The 16,621-nt window shown below is 58.0% G+C and overlaps 7 protein-coding genes across 7 annotated transcripts; 3 read left to right on the forward strand and 4 right to left on the reverse strand.

Annotated features, from left to right (window-relative positions):
* Positions 1 to 1,525: 1,525 nt before the first annotated feature.
* SCHCODRAFT_02570100 (clp1-like protein) lies at positions 1,526 to 2,474 on the forward strand (the record flags this gene model as incomplete). Its single annotated transcript, XM_003033934.2, has 2 exons — positions 1,526 to 1,695; positions 1,743 to 2,474. 2 exons carry the CDS (start codon positions 1,526 to 1,528, stop codon positions 2,380 to 2,382), a joined length of 810 nt encoding a protein of 269 aa, XP_003033980.1. The 3' UTR covers positions 2,383 to 2,474.
* A 671-nt stretch (positions 2,475 to 3,145) lies between these two features.
* SCHCODRAFT_02471372 (uncharacterized protein) lies at positions 3,146 to 3,310 on the reverse strand (the record flags this gene model as incomplete). The annotated part of the gene is made up of 1 exon (XM_050342700.1): positions 3,146 to 3,310. A coding segment is annotated over one exon (165 nt), but the record flags the coding sequence as incomplete, so codon positions are not given.
* Positions 3,311 to 3,405: 95 nt separating this feature from the next.
* SCHCODRAFT_02616150 (CFS1-like protein) lies at positions 3,406 to 5,416 on the reverse strand (the record flags this gene model as incomplete). Its single annotated transcript, XM_003034522.2, has 8 exons — positions 3,406 to 3,554; positions 3,606 to 3,653; positions 3,715 to 4,014; positions 4,062 to 4,169; positions 4,246 to 4,458; positions 4,519 to 4,942; positions 4,998 to 5,217; positions 5,267 to 5,416. Coding segments are annotated over 8 exons (1,525 nt in total), but the record flags the coding sequence as incomplete, so codon positions are not given.
* Positions 5,417 to 5,787: 371 nt separating this feature from the next.
* SCHCODRAFT_02685816 (uncharacterized protein) lies at positions 5,788 to 10,712 on the reverse strand. The gene is made up of 7 exons (XM_003034523.3): positions 10,488 to 10,712; positions 9,691 to 10,435; positions 9,415 to 9,641; positions 7,873 to 9,362; positions 7,383 to 7,818; positions 6,399 to 7,329; positions 5,788 to 6,351 (listed from the first exon to the last, which is right to left on the reverse strand). The coding sequence occupies exons 2-7, from the start codon at positions 10,397 to 10,399 to the stop codon at positions 6,002 to 6,004; spliced, it is 4,143 nt and encodes a 1,380-aa protein (XP_003034569.1). The 5' UTR covers positions 10,400 to 10,435; positions 10,488 to 10,712; the 3' UTR covers positions 5,788 to 6,001.
* A 149-nt stretch (positions 10,713 to 10,861) lies between these two features.
* On the forward strand, positions 10,862 to 12,006 carry SCHCODRAFT_02570106 (uncharacterized protein). The gene is made up of 4 exons (XM_003033935.2): positions 10,862 to 11,472; positions 11,529 to 11,596; positions 11,648 to 11,740; positions 11,794 to 12,006. Exons 1-4 carry the CDS (start codon positions 11,270 to 11,272, stop codon positions 11,856 to 11,858), a joined length of 429 nt encoding a protein of 142 aa, XP_003033981.1. The 5' UTR covers positions 10,862 to 11,269; the 3' UTR covers positions 11,859 to 12,006.
* Positions 12,007 to 12,643: 637 nt separating this feature from the next.
* Positions 12,644 to 13,263, forward strand: SCHCODRAFT_02664662 (uncharacterized protein; the record flags this gene model as incomplete). Its single annotated transcript, XM_003033936.1, has 4 exons — positions 12,644 to 12,809; positions 12,869 to 12,958; positions 13,019 to 13,111; positions 13,163 to 13,263. 4 exons carry the CDS (start codon positions 12,644 to 12,646, stop codon positions 13,261 to 13,263), a joined length of 450 nt encoding a protein of 149 aa, XP_003033982.1.
* Positions 13,264 to 14,636: 1,373 nt separating this feature from the next.
* Positions 14,637 to 16,526, reverse strand: SCHCODRAFT_02491955 (uncharacterized protein; the record flags this gene model as incomplete). The annotated part of the gene is made up of 2 exons (XM_003034524.1): positions 14,637 to 16,292; positions 16,347 to 16,526. The coding sequence occupies 2 exons, from the start codon at positions 16,524 to 16,526 to the stop codon at positions 14,637 to 14,639; spliced, it is 1,836 nt and encodes a 611-aa protein (XP_003034570.1).
* Between the last annotated feature and the right edge of the window lie 95 nt (positions 16,527 to 16,621).

Genomic DNA, 16,621 nt, shown 5'->3' on the forward strand with positions numbered 1-16,621 from the left:
TTATTCAAGCAATTTCGGGCGTCCGTAATCACAGCGGTCTACGAGGTCGGTGGCTACTCTACTCAATTGCCTGATTACCGATGCGATTGAGCCTTCGGGCGGATCTCAGTCAGCCAGCACGAAGAGAGTCCGCGCCAAATGCGAGCGAACATGCTTCCTGCATGAGCAGAGCACGCAGAAGCGGGTAGAGCAGCCGTTTCGCAATGGCAGCTAGTTGTGGGCGCCTATCTGATTCTGCGTGCGAGTTCCATGGGATAGACTCAATGAACGGGTGGTAAGAAGCACGAATTGCGATGGTGAAGAAGAACTGGCACTGCATATGCCAGTCAGTCGGCCACTGATCAAGGCAGGATAGAACCTGGATCTGTGGGCGTCAAAGCTCATAAGTCGTAGATCGAGGACGGCGTTGCTAAACAGACTCAACGGACGTCGAGGGGTACTTGGGCTATCGGAATCTGCCGCCGCACGGAGTGTTCGATGTTCAAGGTCCGCTTCTTCGTGCAATATGACCATACGCTGCTGGCGAATGATCAAGTTGCTATCCCCGGAAAGCACATAATGAATTCTCAATTGGGAACAATGGCCGGCGCAGAGTACGCACTTTACGTGTAGTAGCAGTGGCCTCGTCACCTTGAGACGTGTTCACGAGCGTACGAAGGCCCCGCCATGTCACAGCAACAGAAGAGAGAATTAATCATCTATAACTGTCAAAGACGATCGCCCCTTGGCCTGTCGAGACGAAGGCTCACCGTGAAGAGTGGCGAGGTATTCAGTAGACTGTGGCAGTCTCACGGGCACACGAGCTGTGTCGCATGTCGAGGGACCGGCGGAGAACACCATCACCGATGGCGGAGCATGTCATGACCAAAAGTTCTCGCACGTACGAAGGACCAAAGTGGAAGACTCGGGTGATCGCACGCAACGACGGTCGCGGACGCACACAAAGCAAGCCTTCCAAGCGAAGTGTATCGCGTCCAGGATTACGGGTGGGAGCGTGTAAGAACCACCGAGAAGCTGATCCGTCAGACCATAGGGACCGAGCACATGCATCGGGTCGTGGCCAATGCGATCCCGCCTTGGGCGACATTCGAATGGCGAAGGCCGTCAGCGGCAGATATCACAGCTCTGTTTACCACGCAGAACATCAGGAAGAGGTGACTCAAAGCCTCCTTGGAAGCGCCCGGTGCTGTAGATGTGACAAGGTAAGCGCCGTGAAGTGCCACACAGACGCTCGATAGTCTGTCGACCGGACGTCCGCGACGCGTTGACCAACAGTCGTAAGAAGGAACAGTAACCATGCGGAGAGTAATCAACGGCTTTCTGAAGACCAGAGCGTCAGCACGATTTTTCCCGGAGAGGAAGAAGGGCCTTGCCGTTTGCGGACTCATGCCCTTTATATCCACGCTGCTTCAGGGTTCGTGGCAAGCGCCCTCCTGCAAGCGCGCAGATATAAAAGGGACGAGGGCCATGCAATCAAAGCAGCGCCTCTTGCAGATCGCTCCTTGCCACAGGGCCCACCCAAAGGATGCACCACTCATCGCACTCCTCGTCGTACCCGGGCACCAATCTCCCTCGCACACTCCAGCGACCACCGCTGCCTAGAGTGCCCGCGGAAAGCATAGGGGCCATCGCCCCCGAGCTCGCCGGCGTACCTGTCGAATACGTGAAGCGCCATCTCGCATCCAATGCCAGGCAGTACGTACCCTCTCTCGGGATCGCTGCGCAGCGCTAATCTCCCTCAGGATGTTGGCCGGCAGCGCTTCGCTGTCGATCCCTTCGCCGACGAAGGGTCATCTACCCGCGTATCTGAGTGTCGGATGTCGCCCTTCGCGTGGCGCAACCTACCCCACACATCTCCTTGCGATCGGCTGCAGCAAGGTCAACGCTCACGCCGACCAGACCATGATGTTCGTGCCCACCCATGCAATCGTCCTCGCCGCGCACTGCTCTCGTACGCCGCCCCTTGACGCCACAGTGTCCCATCCGAGCGAAGACAAACTTCGGCTACGCATCGTGCGCATGATGATTCCATCGCCAGCCGCCTTTTCCATCTTGCACAACTACATGTATAATCTTCGACCGGACGGCGTTGTGCATGCGTTGTTGCCGAGGTTGCCTGCGAACATGATCAGCTCGCTGAGGACGCAGGAAGCGATACGTGCCACTCTCGGATCCGGGACGACGAAGCATCAGCTCGCGTCGGCCCTCGCGCACGGGGCATCGTACAATTTGTCCCACCTGACATCATGCGCCGCCCATGCTAAGGAGATGTGGCACGATATGGTGTCGCTGGGGATGAACGATGCGCTTCTGTGGGACACCCTCGACCTGTGTTGGGAGATCATCCTGGCGGCGCTGAACCTAGCGTTCTCGAGGCAATGAAATGGAGAGAAAAGGGAAATTTTGCGGATCGATATTGCGGCGCGCGTCAGCCGCGCGCTGGACACGACTTGAACGACACGCTCGTATTCCTCATGTATCGGATCATTTGGGTTGTACCTTGTACCATAGTGGGTTTGTGAGCACGAAATTTCACGTATGAACAAAATCCTAGTCTACCTCCTGGTCAGGTCTGCGTGCAGGAAGATAGCGAGCATCAACCCAGCGTAGAGCTCCCTGAGCCTGCAGTGTCCGAGACTTGTGGATAAGCGAGCACGTACGACGATCGATGTACGCGTCACGCACGAGGAACTTGCTTGAGATTAGGGAAGGGAAAACAGGCTTGCGACTCCCTTGAAGCATGTAGTCTCACTCTCTCGGATGAATATCGTCCGGAAAGAAGTCCATGCCTATATGGTGTCGCATATCAATTTCCGTTGGCGCTGCGCAGGTAGTGGATGCTATCAGATGACTGGAGGTGATTCATTGAGAGACCGAGGTATCTGCAGCTCCAACATCCGAGGCGCGAGTCGCAAAGATATCCTTTTGAGATGCGGTAAGGGTCAAGGCGCGACCAGAGTAAATTAGCGTCCACGTTGGCTTCCGGCAATTGCCGACCCGGGACCCACAAGTCCAAGGTTAACAGTTACCTCGCAGTTTGTCAGAGGCTCTTCTGCGGTTGTTGAGCCGATGGATCCCTGGAAATAATCACACACTCTCAGAGCAAAGTACTGAGTCGGGTCGCACGGTTGTTCCTGCCCTACTCAAAAATATTGAGACCCGTAGGTCTACCACTCCGGAAAAGCGTGTCATCCTTGTGCAGGGGCCATGCTAATCTTCTCTGTATCGTTCCAAATTTTTCGTATGTCACCCCGAAGGGGACATTGCCGGTAAGGGAACGCACAAGGTCATGGGCAGAATTTTGCAGTATACTTTGGACCGGAGGGTTGGCACGCGGTGACGCCACACGGTGCACGCAGGATGCCAGCATCGGTACACGCAGGATAGCAGCATTGGTACGAAAAGGTCTTGCTCAAGGTGGTATGATTGGTGTTTGGAGCAGAGCATTCATTTCATTCGCCGAGCATATCTTCGAACTCAAGTTCGAACTACCTATGCGAACGTCCCGCATCCATAGCACTGGAAGCCTTCCCTCGTGAACGTGATGATGTGGTCTGAACAGCCTGTCAGCTCTCATTGTCCACATAGCATCGATGTTCGCTCACCTCCCAACGTCCTCGTCGTGAACCCGACTTCGCAGTAGCAGTAGTAGTCTGTTGTTCACGTCAGTTCATAACAAACCCCCAATTGATCGCAGGGATCCTCAAAACTCACATAACCACTTCCGCCTGAACACCTCTACCTCCACCTTCCCCCTCTCCCCACCCATCACCTCCGGATGCTCCTTCCTCAGCGCCGGTTCAACCACACTCTCAAACTTCTCCAAAAACCTCCTCCGCCACTCCCTCAGCGTGCGCGCGTAGTGCGGGCCGATGTTGCTCACGGAGTCGACGGTGAGGCGGTTCTGAGAGCCCGAGGTGAGGGATGCGAGGACAAAGGTGAGGGTGGGGAGGAAGCCGCCGGGGAAGATCCATTTGCGGATAAAGTCGATTTCGCGGATGTAGCGTTCGAAGCCTGCGGCTGTATGAGCATCAGCGAGGAGAGGAATGAGACCGACTTACGGGCTTCGGGGATTGTGATGCATTGGATCACGCCGCAGGCGTCCTTGAGCTTCAAAGCCCAGTGGAGCTTGGCGAAGTACGTAGGGATAAAATCCTGCCCGACGGCCTCTGTCGATAGGTTAGCCTCAGTACGCCTCCGTCCAGAGAAAGCCCTTCGACAGAGAGAACGACGAAAAAGACTCACCTAGCATCTCGATGCTAACGACCCTGTCGAAGGCGTGCTCCCACTCCAATGGCATGTCCCGATAGTCCATGAGGTGGACGCGGATGCGGTGGGACAGACCCGCCGTGGCGATGCGCTCCTTCGCGAGTACGAGCTGCTGGCTAGAGAGCGTGATGGTGTCGATGGTTGTGCCGGGTACGGTCTTCGCGATGCGGATGGCCATGGAGCCCCAGCCTGCGGTCTACAGTCAGTCCGAATGTTTCACGTTAAACAGAGCTTCATTTGTGTACATACCAGAGCCGATCTCAAGTACACGATTGCCAGGCCAGATGCGCGCCTTCTCGATGACATGATCGAGCTTTCGTAACTGCGCTTCGTACAGCTCATTCGATTCTTCCTGGTCTCCCTGTACCTTCGCAGGCGTACTCGAGCCCGAGGACGTGCTAGATGGCTGACGGCCATGGGTACCGGTGGCTGGGCTCGCGGACCCGTCCAAATCGCCATCGAGGTCGGTAAACATCGCGCACGAGTAGGTCATATCCTTCGAGAGGAAACCAGCGAACATGGCGTTGGAAATGTCGTAGTGGGCAGAGATGTTGGAGCGAGAGTTAGAGATGGTGTTGAGGAAGCGATACGAGGTGAGCTTTTGCGGCAAGGAGTATAGGTAGGATATCTTCGAGTCGAGGTTGACGAGGTTCTCGCGGTTGTCGAGGAAGATCTGTGGGTTGAAAGCTGGACGCTGTCAGGTCAACGGAAGCAGGCGGAGGGCGTACTTGGAATAAAGAAACGAGGTCGTCGCACTCGACCTCAGAGTACATGAACGCCTCGGAGAAGCCAAGGTCGCCCATCAAGCATAGACGCAACCAAAACGCGTCGTTCAAGACGCGTATCTCAGCCGTGCGCTCGTCATACTTGGCTGGTGCATCTGGAAACTGGTACACCCGGTCTTTTGTGACGACGCGTAGCTGCCCTTTGTCGATCTTCTGCATCATCCTGCGCGTTCGTAAGCACTCTCCAGGTCGCGAACCAACGATCCACGTACGCAACGGCCGCGTTTTCAGCCAAGCCCAGCAAAGGGCGCCATCCTGCGGATATGAACGCGTTCGACGCGTAATTATATGCGCGGTCGGCGAGGCCGGTGAGCGAGAGCGGGTGTGGCGTGTCCTTGGAGAGCACTTGACTGTCAGGCATCGGGGAAAGAGGAACGGAGGGGCAGCTAGCGCCCCTCTTTGTCACTCCTTATATGCTGGCTGTCCATTGCGATGGCGGCTTCTTCGAGCAAGATTTGGATGCGGATCGCCGTTGCCTGGATGACGCAGGCTATCGTAGCAGGTCCTTAGCTCAGCGCCAGCCACTGGCTCTGCGAATCTTTCGTAGAGTCCCTCGACACCGAGTCTGTTCTATCACTCGCAGCATCTGCGAGAGTAGTTCGCATACGTTGTGTTCAGCTTTCAGAAACCGCAGAAAAAAAGACGTGGAATATGTTAGAATCTGAGGGGGTCGGCGATCCGACCATGACAGGATGATGCAAGTGGTAGGAAGATCGAAGCAACGGATCGGCAAGGCAGGCACTTCCCGATTTGGATCAATTGCAGCTCCGAGTGGACCCACAACGCACGACAGGCACACACGATTCAGTAACATACTCGTCCTCTGACTGATCTCCTACGCCTGAAACTAGGAACCCCCAATAAATACGCATAAATAAGTGTCTAGTATACAATGCAGCGTTCAATCCACACGAAAAGTCCCCACAGCAGCATTAGCATTTGATCCTTCATCGCCTCCGCCCACGCAACTGCTTCTTCAACCTCTCATTCAGCTCCGCTTGTATTTGTATCGCCAGCTGCTGCGCCTCCATCAGGTCCTCCGTCGGCGTCTGCGAATCGCTCGACATGATCGCCGAGTGCGCTTGTCGAAGGGCAGCGAGCTTCGCCGACGACCCGCCCTCCGTAGCCGCGCGGCGAAGGGAGGGTGCCTCCTGTCGATGTACTTGTGAGAGGACCGGCTCTGTCTGCGACCGATCTTCAAGCTGAGGTCGAGGAACGGGCTGAGAGGGCGGAGGCATGGACGAGCGCAAGCGCGTGACTTCGGCGAGCTCCTCTTCGTCGCTAGGCAGAACCTCATCTGCGGACTGGTCAGCGTCATGAACGCGATACGAACAGCAGACGCACCATCTTCCTCCTCTTCCTCTTCCTCCTTCTCATAACTCGTATGCTGCCCTTGCGTCCCAACACCCCTCTCCCATTCATCATAATCCTCCTGCGACGATCGAAGGCTGTCCCTCCGCTCGTCCCGCCGCACTTGCATCATCGTCGGCACCTCCACCGCATCTAAAACCAATCGGTTCGTCCTCCTCGTTGGACTAGGCGTCGTTGGCGCTTCCTCCGAGGTATCCATCTCGTCGCCAGCCAACCTCTTCCTCTTCAACGCCGATGCAGGCGACTCGCTCTTCACATCCGCAGCACCGAGGGTCTGCTCATCTCCGCCCTTCAGCGAGACCCGCCGCCGCCGCTTCGGCGTACAAGGGCTCAACCCCACAGACGCCTTGCGCTTTTGCGCGTGACCGGACACCCGACGCGCCATGCCTGTGGGTAGCCGCGGATGGTCTGACGTGGACAGTGTACCAAATGGTTGAGCGGAACGTTGCTGCCTCTCCGACCTCCGAGGCGACCTCATCGGCGACGAGTCCGTCCTGAACGCGCTGGCCAGCTCAGCGGGGAAGCACGGATCCTCCTGGCTTCGTCGTTTCGGAGAGATCTGCGATTCCTTTTGCGCCCCCGTCCGAACGGACTGACTCTGCGACAGCCCCTGCCCCAAACTACCCCCCTCGCACTGGTCCAGCGCAGCCAAACAATTCCCCAGCCTCTCCGAAATATGCGGGTAAAAGCTCGCGTCCCCATGATACGTCTTCCGCCAGAACGCCTCAAAGTGCATGGGGCCGTCACCGGGGAAGGGCGCGTAGAAGACAGAGGAGAAGAAGTCGGAGAGAGCATGGAGGATGTCGGTGAGGGTGCGCGATGTGTCCGTGGAGGGTTGGAGTATGTCTTCGGATGTTAGGCTCGAAGCGAGCCTCGTGAGGGCGGCAGCGTACAAGGCGATGAGCTGAGAAGCGGATATCAGCGACGGATAAGTAGAAAGGCGAGGGACGGACTTACATGACCATTGTAATCCTCATCCGAGATCGCTTCGTCTGTATTTTCCAGCCAGCGACATAGACTCCGGTTCATCGCTGTCAGAACGGAGACAATAATCGCAGGCGCCGCCTCTTGCACGATCCTCGTCATCTTGTCCAACATCGCCTGGCATGTCGCCATCGTATCCTCCGTCGGTGGGTACATGCGATGAAGTATGGTATCCATGGCTTCGAGCAACACATTGACCTCCACCGGCAACGAGAGATCGATATGGTTGAGCACCGCGAGGATGAGTCGAGGGTTCGAGAGGAAGGAGTCGATCCACAGATCCTCTGCGCGGTCGACGAGCTCGAAGATCTCTGCGACCATGATTGTCGACTCCACGCCTGCCTTCTGCGCAGCCACCTGCAGAAGGTCTACCCATCCCTCGCTCTCTTCGCCGTCCATGCACCAGCCACTACGAGGGAGGTCAGTAAGGCATACTTCGACTCCACGTAACAGAGGAACTCACTTCAACGGCAAAGACAAAAAATACGCAAGGTCTTGCCACCCGACGCAGCTGAACGACGGCGACCCCGCGATCGCCGGCCTCTCGCCCGCTGGTCTTCCTCCTGTACACCCCCTTGCTACCTCCGTCCAAATCGCCCTCCCCAGCAGCGCGTCCACCTTCCACGTCTCGAACACGTGCTTCACCAATTCTCGATGTCCGGACGCCACCAGCGCCGCTACGCAGCGGGCAAGTGCGACACGTACACGGCCGTCGGATACACGGCAGCCCGCATCGAACACGGCGTTGAGGACGGCACGAGCGACTCGCAAGAGCCAAGGCGCGGAGTATACGTTGCGGACGACGGAGTAGAGGGAGGCGATGAGGTGAAGCTGCTTGACTTGCTCGTCGACCCGCTTGTCGTCGTCGGCGCCTTCTTTGTCCTTCTCCACATCGACAAACGCGACAATCCTCCGCGTAATATCCTCCACATGCGCCGGCGGGGCCGTCAGATGACCCATCCCCTGCGACAGATGCGCCTGCGAGAGCAGCAAATTCTGCCACGCGTCCAGCACGTCCTGCTCATGCGCCAGCCCCGCCTTCGCCACCCTCTCCCAACAGCCGGCCGGCCTGTCCCAGTACGCTAACACTTCCCCCTCGCCCAGCGCCCGCACGAGGCCCATATCGAACCCCTTCAGCCCAGTGGCTAGCGCTGTCAACCGCGTGTACGGCGTAAACAGCACACCTCCCTCCAGCATCTCCTTGTCCACCAACCCGTCCATGCCCACGGTCCCCTCCTCCGCCTTAACACCCGCCCCCAGCATGCGCACCAGCGCCCCCGCGGCCTCCTCACGCACCGCGTCCTCCTTATGCGCAAGCATCGTCTCAACCATCCCCACCGCCCGCCCCACATCCTCCCCCACCCCCGACATCAGCATCCCCGCCACCACCCCCGCGCCCGCGCCGAACCGCAGCTCCTGCGCGACGAGCCGCCAGAGCCTCTCTCTTGTGCGCTCCCTCGTCCCCGCGCTCGCCTGCGCCGCCGCCCACGCGAGCGCGCGCCACACCCTCGCACCCAGCTTGCGCGCCGACGACCGGCCGTGCGTGCTCGCCGCAACGGCCACGGCGACGATCAGCTGCACGGACGCGGGGTGCGCGAAGAGGGCGGGGCCAGAGATAAGGATGAGCGCGAGGACGACGACGGTACCGAAGATCGGGCCGTCGCCGCAATGGGTGGGACCGAGTTGTTTGCAGGCGGCTTCGAGGGTGCTTTGAAAGGTGGGGAACGTGGGGTCGGCGGGTTTATCTGCGATGCAGGTGTGGAGAGCGGTGCAGGCGCCGGAGAGAGCGAGTCCGGAGGAGAGCTTGCCGAGGGCGAAGCCAGCGAGAGCGTGCGCGGCGTATAGTCTGCGCTCGGGTGACGAGGAGCGGAGGTAGCGCAAGACTGTCGGGAACTGCAGCTCGAATTCCGGCAGAAAGAGTGCGGGGTGTAGCTTCGAGAATTTATGGAAGGCCTGGAGAGTTATGAGCTCGCGAGGCTTGTACTACGGTTGAAGAAATACACACCTTACACCCATCTGAGATGGTCATCGAGAGGCCGACTTCGCCACGGATTGCGCGCCCGAATGCGCATGCTAGTTGGTTCTTCTGAGTGGCGAGTACATCCCACGGCAGGTTCTGCGCATATAGCGCCCACACCGCGATGGCGCATGTTTGTCTTGCCTTGACAATGTACAGTTTCCTCGCCAGGATAATATCACACAGATCGTTCATCAGCAAGCATAGGTCGTCATCTGTGTGGTGAGTTAGGCGCGAGTGCAGAGAAAACTAAACCCGACGTACCAGAGAATAATTGGTACAATCGCCAGAACGCCATAATATCCGACACCACACGCATGGCGCAGTGGCACACCGTCACCGAGTCCTCCGCATTCCGTATCTCGTCCTCGGCGAGTCTCCCACTATCCAGAGGTACCGATCCCCCAATCTCGTACTTGAGAATCGGCTCCAACTCCTTGCTCAGCGCCAGCCGTGAATGCACATGCAGCAGATGCGCTAGATCGCCAGCGCGCTTGCGGATGGCATCCAGGGCCGGGTACGACGCGCCGTCCCGCTGGAGCGCGCGCGCCTCGGTGCGCAACCGTAAGGCGAGGAGTGTGTATGCTTCGGCGGTGTCGTGCAAGGTGCGCGGGATGTCGTGCGAGTCGTCGAGGAGCATTTCGAGGGGGACCGTGAGGTATTCGGGATGGCAGAGGTTGGAGGGCCGATCGTCGGATTCGGTGTCCCGTTCATCGGCGGTGGGGTCGTGTGGCGTGTCGTGCGTGGGATAGGCGAGCGTAGAAGGGCCCGGTGCCCTCGGCATATCGTCGAGGGACTCGGCAGCAGCGTCGACGTCGATTTCGTTGCGCATATTGGCGTTCGTGAAGCTCGTGGGCGGTGTCGCGGGAGGAGAGTGCAGCGATGCAGACGGTCCGAATGACTGTTGTCTTGCCGTGGAGATCGGCTTGTCGTTGATAGTTTTGTTGTTCATCAACTCGGGTGCCACATTCATAGCGCAGGACTAAACCAGCTTAAAGCTAGCGGATGACTAGATGGTGGTCAGAGGTCAACGACCGAGCGTGACAATCAACATCACATACCAAATAACACCACCTGGCCAACCGGGCTATGTCAAGTCCTGATTGTCCTCCGGCGCCTACCAGCGTCTAACAAAGAAAGTCGCACTCGAAATTCACAGATCCCCTTCGACTGAAAGGGAGAAGATGATGGTCAAGATCAACCCATGGGATCAGCGCAGCAAGTCAGAGCCGGGCCTGCCTCGCGGCTGGCGTGCGTTAGCCGAATGTGGGCGTCGAGGACAAGAAGGCGACAATGGAATTGGCCAATGGCCATCGAAATTGCAAATTCTTTGTTGATCGATGCACGCGGTCACGTGCAATTTCTCCGAAAGCGTGATTGCCTCGAGGCGGCGTCGAGCCGGGAACGGCCGGGCCGCGGTTGGCTTGCATGTAACCGTCACAATCGAGTGTCGCCTGAAGTCCCCCTGCATCACGCTCGCCCCCGCCCCTATACCGTTGACCAGAAACAGCAACGCCGTCGGGAAGAATGAGTCTTCCAGTGGTTTACTGCCGCCCGATGCGGATGCCTGTCTCATAGAATCCCGAGCCGTGGATACCTCTGCTTCTGTCTCTGCCTCTCTGCGGTCGACGGTCGTTATTCTGCCTCCACCTGAAACCTCTCTAGGCAATATAGCGCTTGATAGAAATTCCTCGCCCCACCGTGTCCATCGCCCGCTTTCAGACCAGCGGGATGTTGTCTCGGTAAGCCCCCGTGCGCGCAAGGATTATAAAGGGTGTATGGGTCGCTGTCGCTCGCGAAAAACGAAACCCTGCATCTCTACGTGTCTCCTCCGGCGTCTGCGATGGCGACCTCTATGCGCAATTACGTCCAACGCGCCTTCGTTCTCGCACTGGCGCTTGTCGTCGCGCTCTTCCCGCTCTCAGCCAGCGCAAACTGCCTCCCGTGTCAACGCCCGGAAGTACTCCCTCGCAGCCTATACAACGTCTTTACCGCCCCTTTGGGAGGTGACCTTGTCGTGGCCGGCCAACCATTCAATTTCAGATGGTACGTTCGGAACTTGCCTCTCCTCTACCGTTCCAACTAAAGAGCGAAAACTTCAGGATCAACCTGGATGGAGAGATCATTAATCTAGTCCTCGTAAAAGGTGGTCCCGATGACCTCAAAACAGGTGAGGTCAACTTCCTCCTTTCTTTGTGTTCATGCCACTGAACTCCTTCAGTCGGCGCCCTCGCAGAAGCTGTCCCCAACAAAGGATCTTACACAACAGTCGTGCCGAATAGTATCCCCGCAGGCAACGACTATGCTATCGAGAGTGAGTAAGCTACTTAGTATCTATATCACCTACAGTGCTGATATCCTGCGTAGTGCAATGGGGCGCTGAAACAACGTACACGCCTTTCTTTACGATCTTGAATCCCTCGTACGCGTAGTCGTACGATGCCATCTCGTTCGATCTTGCTGGTGTCCACCTTGTATCCACCTACGCTCGTGCTCCCTTGGACCGCCTCCGCGTATCCTTCCCGCCGCACGTTACATTCAAATGTACTATTGCCACATAATCAAAGATGGTTTCTATCGCTCGACTGAAAACTTGATTGTCCTCTTGGCTCTTTGCATACCTTCCTATGAGTCTAGCGATGGCGAAAGAAGCACTTCACTCCTCTCGTCTGAAGCAAGTCCTCGGGTCTTAAAGCCAACTCATAATTCACCCGCCCTCGAATATTCCCCTCGAAAGGAGCTCTAGTGCGTCCGTTTCCTCCGCGCTACTCCTTACTACCTCTACACTGTACAGCCTCCGGCGCCCACCGCAACATGCACGACGCAAGGTCCTCTAAACCCCCACCTGGACGACCCTCCGCCGTTCTACGCCGCCCGGAGCTCCCTCTCCGTACCGCCCTCACCCCGCTCGAGGACGTATAGCCGCGGATGTGACGGCCTCAAGGACCTCGAGGGCGGGGCGACGGACGCAAAGGACACGCTGGCGGACACAAAAGACGCGCTATCCCCAAGGCGCGTGGACTCGACCTGTCAAGCACGCTACCCGCGATCCGCCTGTACGAGTATAAAGCCTAAAGCGCGTCGGGCAGGTCAGCCAGTCTGCCTTTCTCTCTCTCTCCCTTTCCCATTCCCATCGTCAGCTTCGGGCGTCCTCGCCTTTCCCGCTCTTTCCTCCCTCAAAGACATCCGCACCTCATCTTTCCACACCACTCAAAAGATGCTGTCGTCCACGCTCTTCGCCCTCTCCGCCGCCCTGCTCGCGGGCCTCGCCAACGCGGCACCGTACAGCAAGCCGCACGAGCTCGTCGTCTGGCGGCCCAAGATCATCTACCCCGTCGGCGAGATCGACTGGCAGGTGGGTGAGCCGGCGAATGTTACTTGGGGTGAGTTGTTGCGCGTAGATCGTTAAGCGTGCTTTGGAGCTGACCCCTGGAGCCTACAGACACGTCGGACATGCCACCCAACGTGACCAACCTGAACGGCACCATCCTGCTGGGCCACCCGGATGAGGAGAGCGAGCATCTCAACTCCAGTACGTTGGGCGATTTATGGTCATCCTGCACTTGTAACGTGGAATTGACCACTCGTCTAGCCCACCCGCTCGCCAAGGGCTTCTCGCTCAAGGACGGTGTCGTCTTCTTCACCGTCCCAGAAGTGGAGGAGCGCTGGGATTACGTCGTCGCGCGTACGTTTTCCCTATCCTCGCTCTTCCCCCACACCGTCTAACGCCTACCAGTCCTCGGCGACTCTGGCAATCTCTCCCCGACGTTCCATATCTACAGCCCCATGGCCGACGAGCAAGCCGACCCCGCGGAGGATACCGCGTACGAGGAGTAAACGACTCGTCACTTCCGCCATGCCAGTGATGTCCTCGTACGCCGCTACGCCCTCCAACGCCGTTACGCCGTCATGCCTTCCCTGTCCACGACACCGTCGCCCGCATAGACACTTTCTCCCGACTCGTTCCTTCCACGACACGCATTCTCTGGCTCTGGACTTTGCGTACACTATCTCCCGCCTTGCCCCTTCATGCCGTACCTCACTATCCCCCGCCCCCGCGGCGATAATCTTCCTTGGTTTCTTGGATCTCTGCACACGGACTTCCACTCCTGTACTTGGACATGTCGCTTCCCACTACTGTAAACACGGACCCGCACACGGACTCTGTAATTCTCACCGCCTACTACTGCCCTACTCACACTCGCTATCCCCCGCCTGCTGTCTCGGACCTATCTTCCATAATCATGGTATTTGCGTTTGTGTACACTGTACGCGTATACAACGCGCGCGGCTGTACACGATGTGTACGGTCTACGGTTGTACATACTCTGTGTGTACGGTCTGCAAATGTACATAGTACTCTGTGTGTACTACTGCGAAGGGATTTGATGATGATATTTGTGTTGAACTTGCTGTGGGATAAGCGCGTCAAGACGAGAAGTTGCCACAAGTTTTCGCGCATGATCTCGAACTTCTGTTACTGGCATACCTCGCTGGGTGGCAGCTCAAGAACATTGGATGGGACGAGCGTGGATAGATATCCCACAGGGACACAGGCACATTGCATTTGAACGACACAAAATATGTAAGGACGAAGAGTCCGGCAGTGTATAGGGTCCAGCCAATACATGAGATATGGCTGGACAGAGCGCCAGGATTGAAGAGGAAAAGAAGTGGATAACAACATGACTAGAAGGTAGAAAGAAGAGGCAATAAAACGAGGTCAGATAGATAGGCCAAACAAGGGATAAGTACGAACGAAAAGTGTTGAGAATTTATTGATGAAAGGGAAAAGGGGGAAGACATCGTGCATCTGGGATTGTTGAAGAAAAAAAGGTCCTGAACGCAAGGTAACAAGGTAAACCGAAAAGAGACCGGAAGCGTGACGCTTCATTCGCGGTCCCGCGGTCCGAGGTGGCTGGGTATCGTCTCGCTTGAGCGGGATGGAGCATCTCGCCCAAGCGAAGATGAAGCCTCTCGAGACTGGGCCCGACGTGCAGGCGGGGACGCGCGAAGGCGTGTGGGCTGGGACGCGAGGTCGCAGCAGGCCCTCCGGAATTGCAGGTCGGTTGCTACCGGAAGGGTTTGCGAGTTTGCTTTGCTTGAGTGTGAGAGGAGGGTGTGCACCTGAGTGGCGGCATCAGTAAGAGTCCTTAAAACAATTCAACAGCGGCTTACCTTCGCATGGATCCCGCGTCGCATACTCTAGTTCACATGAGCACGCCCCAAAAGGGCTCGTACATGTCCGTTAAGGGCTTAGCAGGGGTAGGAGATGGGGTGGGAGCTGGCGTGATAGGGTCGGGGTCGTCGTCGACGAAGGGGCTGTCGGGGTCCTCGATGGGATCCTCGATATCGTCGCGGACCGACGCGGGCTGCGAGCTGAACTGCTCGATGCCGTCGCTGAAGAGGTCGATGCCATCACCGAAGGGACCGACCCATTCACTGAAGGGGTTGGCACTGTCGCCAGATGGGTCGGAGGGGTCGGCCGGCGGGTCGCTGCTCGACGAATCGCTGTAGTCGGCGCTCGCCCCAGCCTCCTTGTCCGAGCGAGGGCGGCCAGAGGCGTCGGCCGCGGCATCGAACTCGGCGTCGAGGTCAAAGCTACCGTCACCCACGCCGGACATGTCGTCGAGTCCGAAGGTGATGCCGCCGGCGCCGGACAGGTCGCCGAAGTCGATAGGGTGCTCGATGGGCTGCTGCGATGACCGCTCTCCGTCGATGTCCCATCCTTGGCTGTAGTCTTCGTCGGCGGGCGCTTGCGAGCCGAAGGGGTCGTCGTTGGGTGGCACCTCCTCGTCGAGGGTGCTATCAGCGCCAACGTGGACGAGGGACGCGTCGATGGCAGAGCCGTCGTTAGCGCGCAGGAGCTTCATGGGGCGTCTTTCCACCGGCTCGCAGTGTTTGAGGGACCGCTTCTTCGCCTTGGTGCTGTCGTCCTTCAACCACTCGTTGTATTCGTTGTCCGCCCCGTCCTCTTTCTCTTCTTCTTCGTCGTCATCATCCTGGAATCTGACCTCTTCCTCTGCATCCTCCTCGTGCTCATCTGGGCGGCGACGCTTATGCGGGACTTTGCACGCCTCCGCCTCCGTCTTGTACTTCAACCACTCCCGCTCCGCCTCCGACAGCTCCCAGTCCTCCCACTCGTTGCCCTTGGGTGGAGGAAGCCTCAGCACAATCCTCTCTAGTCGCCTGGAGTCGTTGTGCGCCTGCCTCTCGGTTTCATCCCAGGAGTGCCACCACCTGTACTCGTTCTTAAGCATGTTGATCTTCAGCGGGCTGGCCTTGAGGGGCTCCGGGTCACAGTCCGTGCGCGGCGGGCGCTCGGGCATCAACATCGGCGGGCGGATGCCCGCTGTCCGCCAGGGATACTGGCCGTCCGGCAGGAACCCCGGCTTCCCCGACTTGATGCGCGTGCGGCACAGCGCCTCGTAGCGCGCAAACGACTCCCAGTCCAAGCTCGTCAGCCGCTCCCGGTACTCCTCCATCGTCGTCCAGCCTATCTCGAGGAGGCGCTTGAGGATCTTGCCCGGGATGCCGAAGTGATCCTTCTTGTTCCTGTATCGCTCTCGTGCAACCTTGGGATGCGTGCTGTGCTCGTACAACGCCAGGTAGGCATAGACGTTGAAAAGCTCCGGTGCGCCGCCCGCGACGCCAGAGATACGTTGGATGGGTACGTCGGGGTATCCTTCGGGGATAGGATCGTTCTCAAGGATGGGAAAGTAGTCGGAGTCGAAGGCGAAATCTTGGGCTGAGCAGCCATGTCGCTTCATAAACTTGGTTAACAGGCCTGGGACGGGCGCTGGCACCTGCCAAGGATCGAAGTCGTAGGGCTGACACTCTGTAATTCCCTCCCAGGGCTCGTTCCGCTACGAGCCATCATCAGCGACGCGGTCCGTGCACAAAAGCGAACATGGACGCACTTTGGGTTTGCCATTGCCCATCCGAATTCGCATATGGATGCTATCTTCGGGTTGTCCTTCCATACCCGCCCTCCTAGCCATTCCAGGCGCGGGCACAATCTTGAGAGTGCCGGCAACCCTGGTTTTGAAGTGCACCTTGTAGCCCTGAGGCGTCGTGATCACGAAGTAGCGGGTAGTCATCGCGAGATCGACGGGTGGGTTGTGGCAAGAGAGGATGCGAGAAGGAAAGCTACTGCTCGTCACAAATGTGTGGTCGCGGTCGCTGAGGAAGAGAA

This window comes from Schizophyllum commune, assembly GCF_000143185.2.
Source record: "Schizophyllum commune H4-8 unplaced genomic scaffold SCHCOscaffold_3, whole genome shotgun sequence".
Taxonomy (NCBI): Eukaryota; Fungi; Basidiomycota; class Agaricomycetes; order Agaricales; family Schizophyllaceae; genus Schizophyllum; species Schizophyllum commune.

Coding starts and splice junctions, on each gene's coding strand:
- SCHCODRAFT_02685816 (XM_003034523.3), bottom strand. CDS start 10,399: ATGAATGTGGCACCCGAGTTGATGAACAACAAAACTATCAACGACAAG. Junction 7,819..7,872: donor TTTTTGTCTTTGCCGTTGAA/GTGAGTTCCTCT, acceptor CCTCCCTCGTAG/TGGCTGGTGCATGGACGGCG. Junction 6,352..6,398: donor AGAGGAAGAGGAGGAAGATG/GTGCGTCTGCTG, acceptor ACCAGTCCGCAG/ATGAGGTTCTGCCTAGCGAC.
- SCHCODRAFT_02570106 (XM_003033935.2), top strand. CDS start 11,270: ATGGCGACCTCTATGCGCAATTACGTCCAACGCGCCTTCGTTCTCGCA. Junction 11,473..11,528: donor CAACCATTCAATTTCAGATG/GTACGTTCGGAA, acceptor CGAAAACTTCAG/GATCAACCTGGATGGAGAGA. Junction 11,741..11,793: donor CAACGACTATGCTATCGAGA/GTGAGTAAGCTA, acceptor TATCCTGCGTAG/TGCAATGGGGCGCTGAAACA.